Here is a 13948-nt window from a genome sequence, read left to right on the forward strand (position 1 = left end):
CTCCTTTCTTCTTGCCCCCGCTCCTGCTGCTGTAGCCCCACAGGCTGTGGAAGCTCGCTGAGCAGGTAGGGGATCTTCCTCTTCATCCACACCAGTGCCCCCCACTCACCACCGTCTCGTCAGCTTCCGGCACTGGGCCACACTAGAAGTTGAGTGCGGAGCCTGGCTGGGGGTGCGGGCCACGGTCGGAGGACTGGCGCCCAGCACGACGCGCGCTCTCAGACGTCTTCAAACGTCGCACGCTCGCGACAAACACTTCCATTACGCACAGTCAGTGGTTTCTCTGCCAGTTTGGGGTCCTGTCCATTTGACTTCACTTCCCACATTTGGTGACCTGTTTTCTGATTTGTTTACTTTTTAATTGGCCTTCTGTGGTTATGTGTTTTGCATTACTCAGAACATCATACTAGTTCTCCACTCAGCACTAGTCGGTAACATGGCTCCTTGAGTAGCCACAGGTTGGAGAGAATGTTCTTTGCGTAATATAGGGTGGGGTGTAAGCTTCCACACAGAGGCTGACGGCACGTGCTGTTCTCTGTCCTCGTGGTAAGAGACCGGTGACCAGGAGTGTTGAGTAGTGCAGCCTGCTTTAAGGAAGGTGTCTTTATCTTATTCTTTTATGATACAAGGTTAAGATTCTCTCCTGAAGAATGTTAGCATAGTTCTTCAAATAAATTATGAGGCGCTCCCTCCATTTTTGGAAATTTGTTTTGGGCTCCATCTTTTTCTACCCAAGGTATCACATGGCCTTCCCAAGAAATAGAGCTAGAATTTTTGGTTTATAACGTAGCTTTAATTGCATTGCTCTTACATGGAGGGAAATCATTGGTCAGAAGTCAACCCAGCATGTTTTGAAGGGATTTGTGGTGCCAAGACCAGATCTCTGCACCCCTGTGTTCGGTAGCTGGGTCACGGGCTGACTCCCGGGCTGACTGCACTCTTGATAAACATACCACCTCCCTGACCTGTGTCAAGACAAAAATAACCTCCCTCAGCTGGAGGAAAGCGAAGACAGAGGCAGTGCTAAAAGGAACAAGATAATTATCTCTTATCTCTTCCTTTTCGAGCTGTCAGTCCGAGTCCCATGTTCTGCTTCAGTATCTTGACCTCTAAAAACACACCTTTTAGAATGCATGTAGCAGGAACTTCTCAGCAAACGATGCCTCCTACCCTTGACAACCTGCTAGCCAGACATCTTCACAGTTTCAGCCTTTGTTTATTTGGCAAGACGTGTGGCACGCCTCTTTTCTTTCTTATCTTTGTAAATATGATTGACAGTCAAGCCATGTGAGAATCCGGCATAATCCTACTAAGATGCTCCTTTCAGAACTGAGGTTATCAAACTAGACACTAACAGGTATCTTGGAGAGAGGTGTGGGTTTAGTGCTTTTTAGTTTTTGTTCAGTTTGAGATTTTACCACAGAAATTCTCGCTAACTGGTAGGAAGCGCAGACCCAGATGCCTCCCACACAAACTTGAGTTAACCGCGCTGTGTCCTTGCTTGCAGGGGACCTCGGGACCTGACCCAACCACCGTCTATGTTGATATGCGAGCTCTGAGACACGACAGGTACGGTGCGCTTGTGGGTTTGTTTCTTGGTTGCCCAGCGTGCAGGGGCTGTCTAGCGAGGGAAGGAGCATAGTGTCTGCCGGCTGGGAGCGCTGTTGCCGGGGAATCAAGCACCAGTTGGCTTGAACCGCGACCTCTCTCCACCTGTTTGGTTCCCAGTGGGGCAGTCCACTTTGCGCTTTGACGTAAGCAAAGACTGTTGCAGAGTGGGCAGGGGTGACCGGAGTTGCTTCTATAACAGTCTGGCCAGAAGCCTGTGGTTCTTTCCATCACCATTTTAACTGGGCACCGTGTTGCACCTTTTAAAGCTACCAGCACTCTGCCCACATTTCTTTTTGGGGGTTTTTTTTGGTTTTTTTCTTTTTGTTTTTTTTAAGATTTTGTTTATTCATTTGATAGACAGCTAGAGAGGGAACACAAGCAGGGGGAGTGGGAGAGGGAAAGACAAGCAGGCTTCCCACTGAGCAGGGAGCCCGATGCAGGTCTGCCCACATTTCTTTACGGGAATTGAAATTTTGTGTAAAGGTGTTTCCGTGAAAAATTAAAACATCAGTGAAGTTACCTTCTGTGCAGCTTCCCAAGCAGCCTTGAGCAAGAATGAAAGGTGAGCATTTGTCAGTTTTCCTCAAGCGGGGGAAGAACGTGGAGGTGTAAGCAAGATGAGAACCTTTCGAGGAATTTCTGCCCCAGCCAGGAGGGCCTACCAAAAAGCCTGCGGTTCCCCACTGAGTAACTGTTTCTGTCTGGTCACTACGGAGATGCCCACTCGTTGTTGTTTATGTGATGGGACACGGGAACACAGACCCTGATACAGGTGTGTCCGGAAATGACTAGCAGGTGCTTGACGAAGGCATTTCAACGGCCAGACACTGTGGGTCTCCTCCTCTGCTCGCCTGCTGACGTGGGTCATCATGCTGTTCAGCGAGGGGAGAACAGAGTTCGTGGTCACAGTTAGTGGATGGGGGAAACTCACCCAGCTGAGCGGGTGGCCTAGTATGTTCCTGGGTGACACCGAATCCTGCGTGCACTGGGGAGCGGGGCTGTGGAGGCCGGGGAGGGGCCCAGGTGGGCCGTGCATGCCCCAGCCAGGCCGGGGAGTACCACCCCTGACTCACACAGGGCATTCCCAGCAGGGCTCTCAGGCCCCGTGGACGTCGGGCCATGTCTGATGAGCGCAGTTTGGGGAGTAGTATGGCTGGAGTCCCAGTGATGAAGGCCAGGGGTGCAGCTAAAAATGTCCTATAGCGCATGGGACAGCCCCACACAGATGATCAAAATGCAGTGTGCTCAGCCTGATAGGCTCACCTGCATCCCCCTAACCGTGTCCCACTGGAGCCCGCCTGGTCTCTGGGGACCTCGTTTTAGACTCTGCTGTGGAAGGGGAATCAAGGTTAGAGCCCTGGGCTGGACGCCCGTGCGGGAGGCCAAGGACAGACATGACCACACTCCCCCCTGCACCTTGCCAGCTCCCCGCCGCACAATCCCTGTAGATCATGTTCACGACTCAGAAATTTGGCTTTGAAGAGTTCAAGTAACTTGTTCCAGGGGCATCGACACTTCCAAATGGTGACTTCTAGGCTTTAGAACAAATCTGCTTTACCCTCTACAGAAGCTACTTGGAAATGATATTATATTATACCTTTTATACCTTCAAAAGATGAGCAGGAGCTCCCCCAGGAATCCCTGTTTGGGTAGCATTTATGCAGTTCCGCCTGTGGCCTGGCCCCAAACGCAGGACGAGTAAGCACCATGAGAGCACGTGGACGAACACGGACCGTTTGACTGGGATGGGCAGCTGACTACACGACCGGCCGCCCAAGCAGCCTGTACCACGCGTGACGGTGTCAGGAGCGTCCTGGAGCGTCAGGGATCGTCGCACGGAGGGGACGGAGGGGCTGAACAGAAACCGTAGGCAGTCCTTTCTACGGTGTCTGTGAGCGACCCTGCGGAGGTGTTAGTTGGCAGATGTTCCTGCAGAGAGCATGCGACGTGGGAAAGGGAAGTATGCGGCAGAGTGGTCCGAGCTCGGGGAGGAGTCGGGGCCTGAGATGCAGTGCGTGCTCCTGGTGACTTGCTCGTTCTCCTGTCTTCAAAGTCCGTAAACCTTTTAAGTGACGCTTTTGTCCCTGCTGTGTGCTCTCTGACAAGGCCATCTGGGGTGGAAGTAGAAGCACCTGGGGAGCTGGAGGTTGCTGTCGGTCACACATCTTCACAGTTTCAGCTGCGTCATGACCGACGCTGGTGGCCACATCGCTGGCCACATCGGCGAGTGTCAAAGGGACCCAGCGAGCTGCCCCCACGCAGGACACGCAGAACCCCGCGTCCGCCCTGGCCGGGCCTCTCGGAAGAAAGCCTTCCGCGTGGTGCCTGCGCCCTCCTGCTCTGGTCTGGCGGTCCACCTGCAGTCCAGGCATGCCGCTGCATTCTCACCTCCCGCGGGCGGGGGCGGATGAGGCCCGGAGCTGAGGGGAGTGCCTCCTCTGTCTGTCAGTGTTCAACCAAAACCAAAGCAAACCTGGACATGGCATAACCACTCCTTCAGTGTGGTCTGTCCCCAGAGCTTCAGCAGCCGGGAGCCCGAGCTCCCATGTCCTCCGTGTCCTCCATTGCCTTCACCACCTGTAACAGACCTTCCCGGCCAGGTCGGGCTGAGTCGCGGGCGGACGTGCTGCTCACGCCTGCTTTTCTGCAGCAGAAAACCTCCCTGGGGCCTCCCCCTCGCCTGGGAGGCCCCTGCCTCTGCAAGCTGGAGCTCCCACCCCCTCCTCGAGCTGGGAGTCGTGCCCCCGGGGCCTCGCCACTGTCCACAGCACCCCCAGTCTGCGAAATCCTCCTGCTTTCAAGCCCATTCCGTTCAATACCATCCACCCTGCACATTCCCCAGAGAAAATATCACCCAGCTTGAAATCTCCAGCCTCACTTCTGACCTTTATCAACACATAACCAGAAGTGTCTTAGCTGATATGACGGAGAGGCTGTGGGGTCCAGCTGATCAGAGTTCAAATCTGGGCCGGCTCTGTGACCTCAGCCTCCCTGTGCTCAGGACGGGCGTGGTACAGCCACCCTCCGAGGGCCCTGGAGGTGCTGCGGGGGCCTCGGGGTTGAAGCTGTCCCTCCCACGGCACCAGGATGACCTGGGGGCAAGAGGGAGCTCACCTGGCTCCAGGTCCCAGCAGGGGTGCAGGTGAAACAGGAGAGCCTTTGTAAATACTGACCCTCTCTCTTGTCACCATTTGTGGGAAAAAAAAAATGGGGCCGTTGTGCTAATCTCAGACGTATGGAGAGTCAGTGATGATTAATCATTTGTTGCTTTGGTACCTTCACTAGGAGCCCCAGGGCACCTGCTTAATTATGATCTAATTAACTTGGAGAGGGTTAACTTGTCCGTGTGTATGTGCAGTTTCCCTAGAGAGAGATTGTGCGTGCTCACGTGCATATGTGGGACAGAGACAGGTGACAGAGGAGAGCCACATTGTGGAAGCCTGTGATCAAATAGGTTACCCAAATTGATTTGATTTCTACTTGACTTTCTGCCTCTTTTTCTAACACCCCCTTGTCTTCTGTGACCCATGGTGTTTGGGATTTCATCCTCTGCGTTTATAGCAGGTCACTGTGGAGAACATTTCTGCCTCACATAGCAAGGGACTGACTCCTGTTGCTGGAGTAGACTTAGTCCCACTGTGCACAAGGGGGAAATGATGAAATGGTTTGGGGACTACTTGAAAGTGTTACTTTTTAAAATACTCTTTCTAATATGTTCATTTAAGATGAATTCATGGTCTCTCCATCTCTTCCAATTGGATCTTTCCTTAAGCGCTTGGATTTTGCAGACTTGAGATAGGAAAGAAAAAAAAATTTCAGCATTTAAAGAAATAGTTTTAGGAGTTAAATCTTATGGACACAATGTTAGCATAAAGCTTTCCCTAACTTCCTTACTCCTCCTAACTTGAGGTGCTAAATCTCCAGAAAGCAGGGATAGTCCACTAAGTCCTGGTCAGTGGTTAACCAAGTATCGAGACCCAGAGAGAAGTGAGCGCAGAGTAGACGTGCGTTGGTAGACTTGTGATTTAGTCCACGGCAGGAGGGGGGGCCAGATGAACATAGAACAGCTGAAAAGGGACCCTGCTCTTGGTTGGCTCCCGGTTGTGCGTGATTGGCATGAGGGTCTTAGCAGAACCTGACATGGAGCTCGCATTTATTACTGAATCTCTGATTTCCGGTCACACGGTCCTCCACAGCCACCCGGGAGGTGTGTTGGGCACCTAAGTTGCGCAGGCCCTTTGTGGACCGAGCTGACCCCAGGAGTTCTGGATGATGCTGTGAGCATCGGAGTTTCCCTGACGTTCCATGAGGCACAGGACCCACTGCTCCTGGGTTCCGTTCAGCTGAGCCCGAGCACTCCCTGCCTGTCCGGCGGGGATCGGAGGACCTACCTCGTGGAAGCATCGTGATGGTTCACTAATGTAATACATCTAAACAATGTATTGCTTCTATAGATACATACATTATATATATAGTTATAGATTTGCTTTTCCATCTGTTATATTTGCTGTCCTCCCTTATGTCTGTGTCTGGCTGTTCACAGGTGTGCACACATGCTTCTAGTTCATTGTTTGGCCACCTTAATCGCAGCTACGTAATCGAAGTTGAAGAGATCAGGGTTGTAGTGTGGGTTTTGTGCATTCCTTAAATGGTTCTTAAGAAGTGTACTTGAAAATCAGATGACTTTATCAATGGAGAAAACTGAGTAAAAAGAAAGAGTTCATATTTTGCAACGTGGTAATTTTGGGGTGAATTTCCAGCCTCCATCTTCCGTGCAAGGCCAAAATCTTCCCTGGAATTGGTAGCTTCCATAAAAAGACATGATTCCCTTTACTCTGGTTCTCCCCTCTTTAGAATGCAGCCCAGCATATCAGCCTGTCGAAATCTCCTGAGCTGGCTGTGTGGGTGGGGAGCCCCGAAGCCGTGTCTGAGAGGCCCTGGTCGGGTGCAGGAGGCAGGCCCAGGCTCCCAGCCCCATTCCAAGGACATTTCGGGAGCTGGGAGAGGCAAGCTCTTCCCCTGATTTCTTCTTTGCTTTTCCCCCATCCAGCATCAGCATCCCTTAGAGACCATATACCTTTCAAACCCATCACCTGTTTCTGATCTTTGCACCTCATTCTCACACCTGTTGTCCTGTCAGGAGATCCCTAGAGAAGAAGTAAGAGCCACAGAGGTGCTGATCTGGGCACCAGTCACAGCTCTGCCACCAGCTGGCCGTGTGACCTCAGACCACGTCACTGGGCCTCTCAGCCCAGCCCTCGCTCGTTTTGGGTCCCCCCCCTTCCCCACCCGGCTCTGAATGCTTGGGTGATGTATTTGAGTCCCCTTCCCAATTCAAACATTTGTGGAGTTTTGACTAAGTGTTCCTTCCTTTTCTAGAACATTTTAGGCTCTACTGAGAGATTGTTCTGTGGTCTTTTCTCAGTAAAGATCAAATTTAAATAATTAAATAAGAATAAAAAATAACGTATTGACTGGATAGTTTTTGCCCCACTGGTTTATTCATTAAATCTTATCCCGAAGACCTCTACCAAATCCTCTAAATTGGAGCTGCAGATAAACTACAGGACAGCCGGTTAAATTTGAGTTTCAGATACAAGAGGCATCATTTTCCTAGTGCAAGTATGTCCCAAATATGCGTGGGTAAATGTACGCTTTAAAAAGTGCTATTGTTGATCTGAAATTCACATTCAACCCAGCATCCTGTATTTTCATTTGCGACATCTGGGCCCCCTTGCCCAAAATCAGACGCTCACTGTGTTCTCACAGCCACCATGTATGAGTGAGGCATGTTCTCTGACAGTACAGCGATTTAGTTCACGCCCCACATGTTCCCTGGGGGAAGTCTCCCTCTGCAGATTGCTGCCTCCTACATTGATCATGCATTGATCTTTCCAGAGGAAGGCAGACACGGCCCCTGATTTCTCGTCATGACGTGTGCACACGTGGCCAGAGCGACGTGAGCCCTTCCTGGCACGCTGTGCAGGGAGTCCAATCCTGCTGGCTTTGGGGGGTTCTGCAGTGTCTCATGTGGGGTCAGGACTCAGGCCCTGAGAAGGAGGAGGGGTTCAGCAGCTCCCCCGCCGTGGGCTGGTGGCATCAGCCGGACGGAGCACCTGTTCTGCCCGTGCTCCTGCTCCCTCCGACCAGCCGCGCAGTGAGAAAGGCTGTCCCATCATCTCCTGTTCTCTCTTCCCTCCTCATTCTGGTGTTGTGCATACACACATTGCGGTTTTGAATGAAATGGCCCAGAGTGTGACTGGGTGGGTACAGAGAGAAAACGACAGAAATTACAAGTCTGTGAAAACCCTCTTCCAGCTGGTCTGCACCTTCAGCTTCTCTTTCTGTATCCTGGTGACTTATTCTGCTCCCGCCGTTCACAGAATCACCACCACAAAACCCTACAAATGCCATTTGATTATAGGGTCTTAGCAAAGCCAAGGGCAGCCAGCTAATTCTTGCCCGTGTGGCTGTCATACCCAGCCATCATTAGAAAGTGAACGTCATAGATACTTTTCCCTCGAAGGGAAGCATCTCTTTGCTTAAGAAAACTTACTCTTGGAGAGTCCTTTTGTGGAGAAGAGCTGGCCGCCTGCTCGGGTGTGGGCCCGACCGTGGCCCGGGGCTGGCACGGGACCATAGGGGCGGAGCTCAGGGCTGCGTGTGTGACAGGCACCACAAAAGGACAGCGTGGCTTCTGCCTCATGGGATTTAGTCATGGTCTGCGTATTGAAGCAACGTGTGACCTCCTCCTGCACTGCGTGTCCCCTGCCATGTAACAGGACGCTGCAAACGGGCATGCCAGTATCGTGTGCTGGAATGTTCTGCAGAACGGACAAAGAATCGACAAGCTCAGAAACAAACCTGAAGGGAACGGATGGACTAATGGGCCTCCAGACGGGATCCCACGAGAAGGACATGACATTCCCTCAGCCCATCGGGTCAGTCATGAGGAAATGTTAGAGAACCCCAAAGTAATAATGTCTAAACGATTAAATTTTAGCTGAGTAAACACACACAACACAGAGTTTACCATCTTACCATCGTTAGGCGCACAGTTCCGTGGCGTTCAGTACACTCATAGGTGGGCGGCCATCTCTGCCACCATCCACAGAACTTCCACATCTTCCCAAACCAAAACGCTGTCCCCATCAAACACTAACTCCCCCTCCCCAGCCCCCGGCACCCCCCATTCTACTTTCTGTCTTCATGAACTTGACTATTCCGCGGACCTCATAAGTGGAATCATACAGGGTTTGTCCTTCTGCGACCGGCTTATTCTCCTGAGCGTGCTGTTCTGCAGGTGTGCAGCCCAGAAGTGGCCTGAAGAAAGGGGCTGCCCCTCCATGAGGGCGGGTGGCAGCTTTAATAAGCAAAGGGAACTTACACACGCTGCTCGTCTTGGGTGGCAGCAAGACAGGTGGATCCCCCGCACCCACCCACCAGATCTTACAAGTTACAAGGGGCCCTAACTGGGCTCTGTCACATGGACTGTGCGGGTGTGTTCTTGACACCATGTCACCAGGTCAGGGCTGTGTCCCTGGAGTAGCCTCTGGGAGCAGAAAGGCACTTGGAACCCACATTCCAAAGACAGGGGAGAGGTGAGAAGCCTCCGAATGCCCAGGTCCAGCTCACGGGTCAACCAGTGGTCCCATCTTTTTTATCACATTCCCCCACATGTCCTCAGGGCCCATCCATGTTGGAGCATGTGTGAGAATTCCTTCTTTTTAGGGCTGAGTAATATTCCATTGTATGGATGGACCACATTCTGCTTACCCATTCATCCACTGATGGACACCTGGATTGCTTCAACCTTCCTGATGCTGTGAACATGGGCATAGAACTCTCTCTTCTAGCCTCTGCTTTCGCATTTTTCAGGTATATACCCAGAAGTGCAATTGGATCACAGGGTAGCTCTATTTTTAACTTCTTGAGGAACCTCCATACTGGTTTCCACGGTGGCTGCACCAGTTTGCATTCCCACCGACAGTGCACGAGGTTCCCCTTTCTTGGCATCCTCGCCCACACCTGTTATTTTGGGTTTTTTGATAGTAGCCATCCTAACGGGGGTGAGGTGGTATCTCATTGTGGTTCTGATTTGCATTTCTCTGATGACGAGTGATATCGAGCATCTTCTTATGTGCTTATTGGCCATTCATATATCTCTTTTAAATAAATGTCTATTCAAGTCCTTTGCCCATTTTTAATCAAATTGTTTTATTTTTGAGTGTTAAGAGTTCTTTATAAGTTCTGGATACAAGTCCTTTCTCCAATATAGGACTTGCAAATATTTTCTCCCATCCCGTGAATTGCCTTTTGTTCTGTTGACATCATCCATGGCACAGTTTCTCATTTGGATGTGATCCAGTTTATCCGTCTTTTGCTGCCTGTGCTCTGGTGTCCTAGCTGAGGTTTTTTGGGGTTTTTTGTTTGTTTGTTTGTTTTTTAACAAATCTGATATTGTGAAGTTTTTGCCCTATGTTTTCTCATAACATTTTTATACTTTTAACTTTTGCATTTAGGTCTTTGATTCATTTTGAGTAAAATTATTTCAAATGATGTTTTTATTTTTTATTTATTTTTTTAAGTAGGCACCATGCTGGGCATGGAGCCCAATGTGGGGCTTGAGCTCACGGCCCTGAGATCAAGACCTGGACTGAGGTCAAGAGTCGGATGCTTAACTGACTGAGCCACCCAGGCACCCCGAAGTGATATTTTGAAAAGGCAGGGACTATATTCTTTTTAAACGTCGATTTCGTAAAGACAGAAAAGCTTTGGAAATGGTCTTCAGTAATAGAAGCTAAAGAGACGTGACAACCAAATGCAAAACCTGGTGCTCAGCAGGTCCTCGACATGAGGGGGCAATGCTCTTGCAGCCATCACTGGGCTGATGGACAGAACTGCACTCGGGGCTCAGATCGGCGTTACGTCACTGACGCTAATTGCCGTGCTTTGATTATGCATGAGAATATCCCTCCTCCTAGGAAATGCTTGATGAAATACTGAGCAGTAAAGGGTCGTGATGGATGCAGCGTCCCACCCATCTTCAGAAGGACGTGTGTGTGAGAGAGAGAGAGAGAGAGAGAGAGAGCAGGACAGAGAGCACACACGTGATTAAGCAAGTGGAATAAAATGTTAACAATGGGTGAACCTGACTAAGGGATATTGGAGGTGTTCTTTGTACTCTTTTCATTTTTTAAATTTTATACAATTTTGAAATTACTTTCAGAGAAATGATACTTATAATGTATCAAGTCCAGAAATTATTTTTCAGGTCTTTCTGTTCTCACTCAAGAAGGGAAAGGAGGTGGGCGCCTGGGTGGCTCAGTTGGTTAAGCGACTGCCTTCGGCTCAGGTCATGATCCTGGAGTCCCGGGATCGAGTCCCCCATTGGGCTCCCTGCTCGGCAGGGAGTCTGCTTCTCCCTCTGACCCTCCCCCCTCTCATGTGCTCTCTGTCTCTCATTCTCTCTCTCAAATAAATAAATAAAATCTAAAAAAAAAAAAAAAAAGAAGGGAAAGGAGGTGTGCATTCATAAAGACCTTCTGGTGGGAGGTAGCAGACACAACTCCAACTATTTTTGGCAGACACGGATCCATGTAGAAGGGAACAGGGTGTCCGACGGAACCCAGGGCAGAAGCAAACTCCAGAACACCTTGAGGGGTGCTCCATGTTGCCCTGTGCTCTCGGCACGGAGCTCTGCCAGACATCTCTGTAGATGGATCGGCTGTTTGTCATCCTGGGGGGACCCTGCCGATCCCAGCCCTGAGGTGTGGAAAGGGGTGGGGGTCACGCTAATGGAGACACCGGACAAACAGCCTCCTGGGATGGAGGTCAGGGTCAGCACAGAGGGATGCCTCGTTTGAGTATGTGCCCTTGGCTGGACGTGCTGAGAAGGGCTTCTCCTCTGTGGTCTTCCTCCCCAAACTCACAACCGCTGTCCTACCCTGGGAGGAGTATCAGATGGTCCCCCAGAGCAGCTTGCCCGTCTCCTCACAGCTATCATGGTCATTAAAATGGAAGGTGTGAACAACTGCAGCAGCCTAGAGGGCCTACGGAGACGTGAGAGCTGAATACTCTGTGGGATGCAGAGGAAGGTCATTAGCCAAATATGATGAAGTTTGGACTCGAGTTGACAGAAACGTATTGATGCGGCCCCTTAGCTGCAGCGGACGTCCCTCGCATTCTAACACTCGTGCTTGTGTGTCCAGGACCGTGGTTATTGCCAGGAGCCTGGTGGGTCCGCACTCTGCGTTCAGGTTTTCTGTGAATCTTAAACTGTCCTGGGGCTCCTGGGGTGCTGTCGGTGAAGCGTCTGCCTTCGGCTCAGATCATGGTCTTGGAGTCCTGGGATCAAGTCCCGCATTGGGCTCCCTGCTCATGCACACTTGCGCGCTCTCTCCCTCCCCCTCTCTAGTTCACTCTCTCAAATAAAATCTTTAAAAAAAATAAAAATAAAAAATAAAACTCCTAAAAATAAATGCTACGAGTTAAAAGGAAAAGCCTGGATGTCTGAAAAACACGTTTTTCCTAAATTTAATTTGAATGAATTTGCATCAGAATCTTATGAATGGACACAGGGCTTGGCCCACACCCTCAGTTGGGTGTCCACAAACAGACGCCAACAGGAAGAAAAGGGTGCAGGGCTCCATTCAACCTGAGGGAAAGACGAGGAGAAACACAAAAGTCAGGATTTGGAAGGAGGGATGTTGGGGGCAAGAGCGTGTTAGGTTTGTAATTTTATAAGAGAAAAGGCACCAGATGCACATAGGCATTCTCTTTGCACAGTGGTTATATTAGGTAAGGATGCTCTCCTGTTCTGCCTGTTATCACTGGTTTTGGGGTGATTTCCCCCGGTTTGGGGCTCCCACGACACCACGGGGCTGCTGGCCCGCATGTAACCCATCGCTGTTATCAAGGGCTGACTCCGGGGACGAGCTTCCCTTAGAGGCCACGCTGCTTTTGGTGCGTTCTGCTGTTTTGCGCCTGCTTCGGGGCTGTGACCGTGATGTCCCTCGTACGTCCTCGGATACGCTTCCCCAGCAGCAGCATGCCGTTAGTGCCAAACTTGGATGGTAAACTCTGTCTCATTTTCCTCCCTGTGCCTCAGCCACCGGCAGGCTGAGGGCAAGATTCAGCCACAGCACCTACAGTGGAGACCCACGTCCGGGAAGCCGTCACACACACCCCGTCGTTAGGGATGTCCCCTCCGTCTTCTGGGACTTTAAACAGCTTTTCATGCCAGTGGTCTCACTGTGTTACATTCAGCATGTGAGATGCTTCAGATTTTTTGGAAGAACGTTTAAGTGAAAGCCCAGCCTGGCTTCTAGCAGCACGTCCGGGGCATGGGCCAGGAGGGAGGCTGCACAGAAGCTCGTTTTCACACGGGCGGACGACTCTGGGTCCTGTACCCTCCTCTGCGTCTGGTGTAGCAGAGCGGGCTGTGGCGATTGAAGGTCAGATGGTGCTCACCCCCAGGTCACGACCGACTGCCAGGAGGCCAGGGCTGGGCAGCAGCGTGACCAGCAGGGACAGGTCCCCCATCAGAATGCTCCTGACAGCGGCCGTGACGCACGCCCTCGCTCGCACTGGGGCAGATGGTGTGATGTCTGGGTGGTTTCGTGTCTCCTGAGCCAGTGGGTGACAGTGGGTGTAGGGCAGCATCAGCGGGCCTGGCCCCGGGAGGGCAAGGTGCTCCTGTCCGCGGGGCGAGACTCGTGGTCCACAGCCCCGTGTCAGGTGGAGGAAGGGGGCGAGCGTGTTGGAGAGCTCGTGAGCCTGTGGCGTGCTCCCAGCCTGTCCCGCGCAGCGGGAGGAAGTCCTAACGAGGAAGGAAGCCTTTGCAAACGGACCTCTCGCTGCAACAACCCTGCGTCGGCAGCCCCTTGGCATCAGCCCGATGGTGTGTTGCCTTTCCGGGTGAAGCTCGGGTCGGGGTAAGAACAGCCCGAGGACAGAGCACGAGGTAGGGATTTTATCAGGAATCATAAATCTCCCCCACATTACCTGTGTTCCTTGCTGTCTCTTCTTTTCTAGCAAAAGCCTAAACTTCAAGTCATTAAGACAGCCTAGGCGGAAAAACATGTTTTCAGAAGCCCAGGGTTTGCACTTGAGTTTAGGAATGTCAGAGATGAGGCAGGGCTCTTCCCCACAGGAGCATAGCCAGGTCAGAGGGGGATGGGACAGCCAGCGCCCCGAGCGCGCTCGTGTGCTGGTGAGCATCGCGTCGGCTGGGGAGGGGTCTTACTCGGGACCTGGGGAGCCAGCTCGGTCTTCAGGAATGGACATGAGGGCAGCCAGAGCAGTGGTGGAACGTCCCCGTCCCAGGGCTGGCGGG

The 13948-nt window shown here is 51.6% G+C and overlaps 1 protein-coding gene across 1 annotated transcript in view; it reads left to right on the top strand.

The window, feature by feature from the left end:
- Positions 1-13948, top strand: part of DIP2C (disco interacting protein 2 homolog C) — a 192287-nt gene that overhangs the window by 164208 nt on the left and 14131 nt on the right. The window contains exons 31-32 of the mRNA XM_035022453.1: positions 36-65; positions 1508-1569. Coding sequence (XP_034878344.1) covers positions 36-65; positions 1508-1569 — 92 coding nt within the window. The remainder of the gene's footprint in view (positions 1-35; positions 66-1507; positions 1570-13948) is intronic.

The sequence above is a fragment of the Mirounga leonina genome, unplaced genomic scaffold (genome assembly GCF_011800145.1).
Source record: "Mirounga leonina isolate KUSES-001 unplaced genomic scaffold, KU_Mleo_1.0 Mir_175, whole genome shotgun sequence".
Lineage (NCBI taxonomy): Eukaryota > Metazoa > Chordata > Mammalia > Carnivora > Phocidae > Mirounga > Mirounga leonina.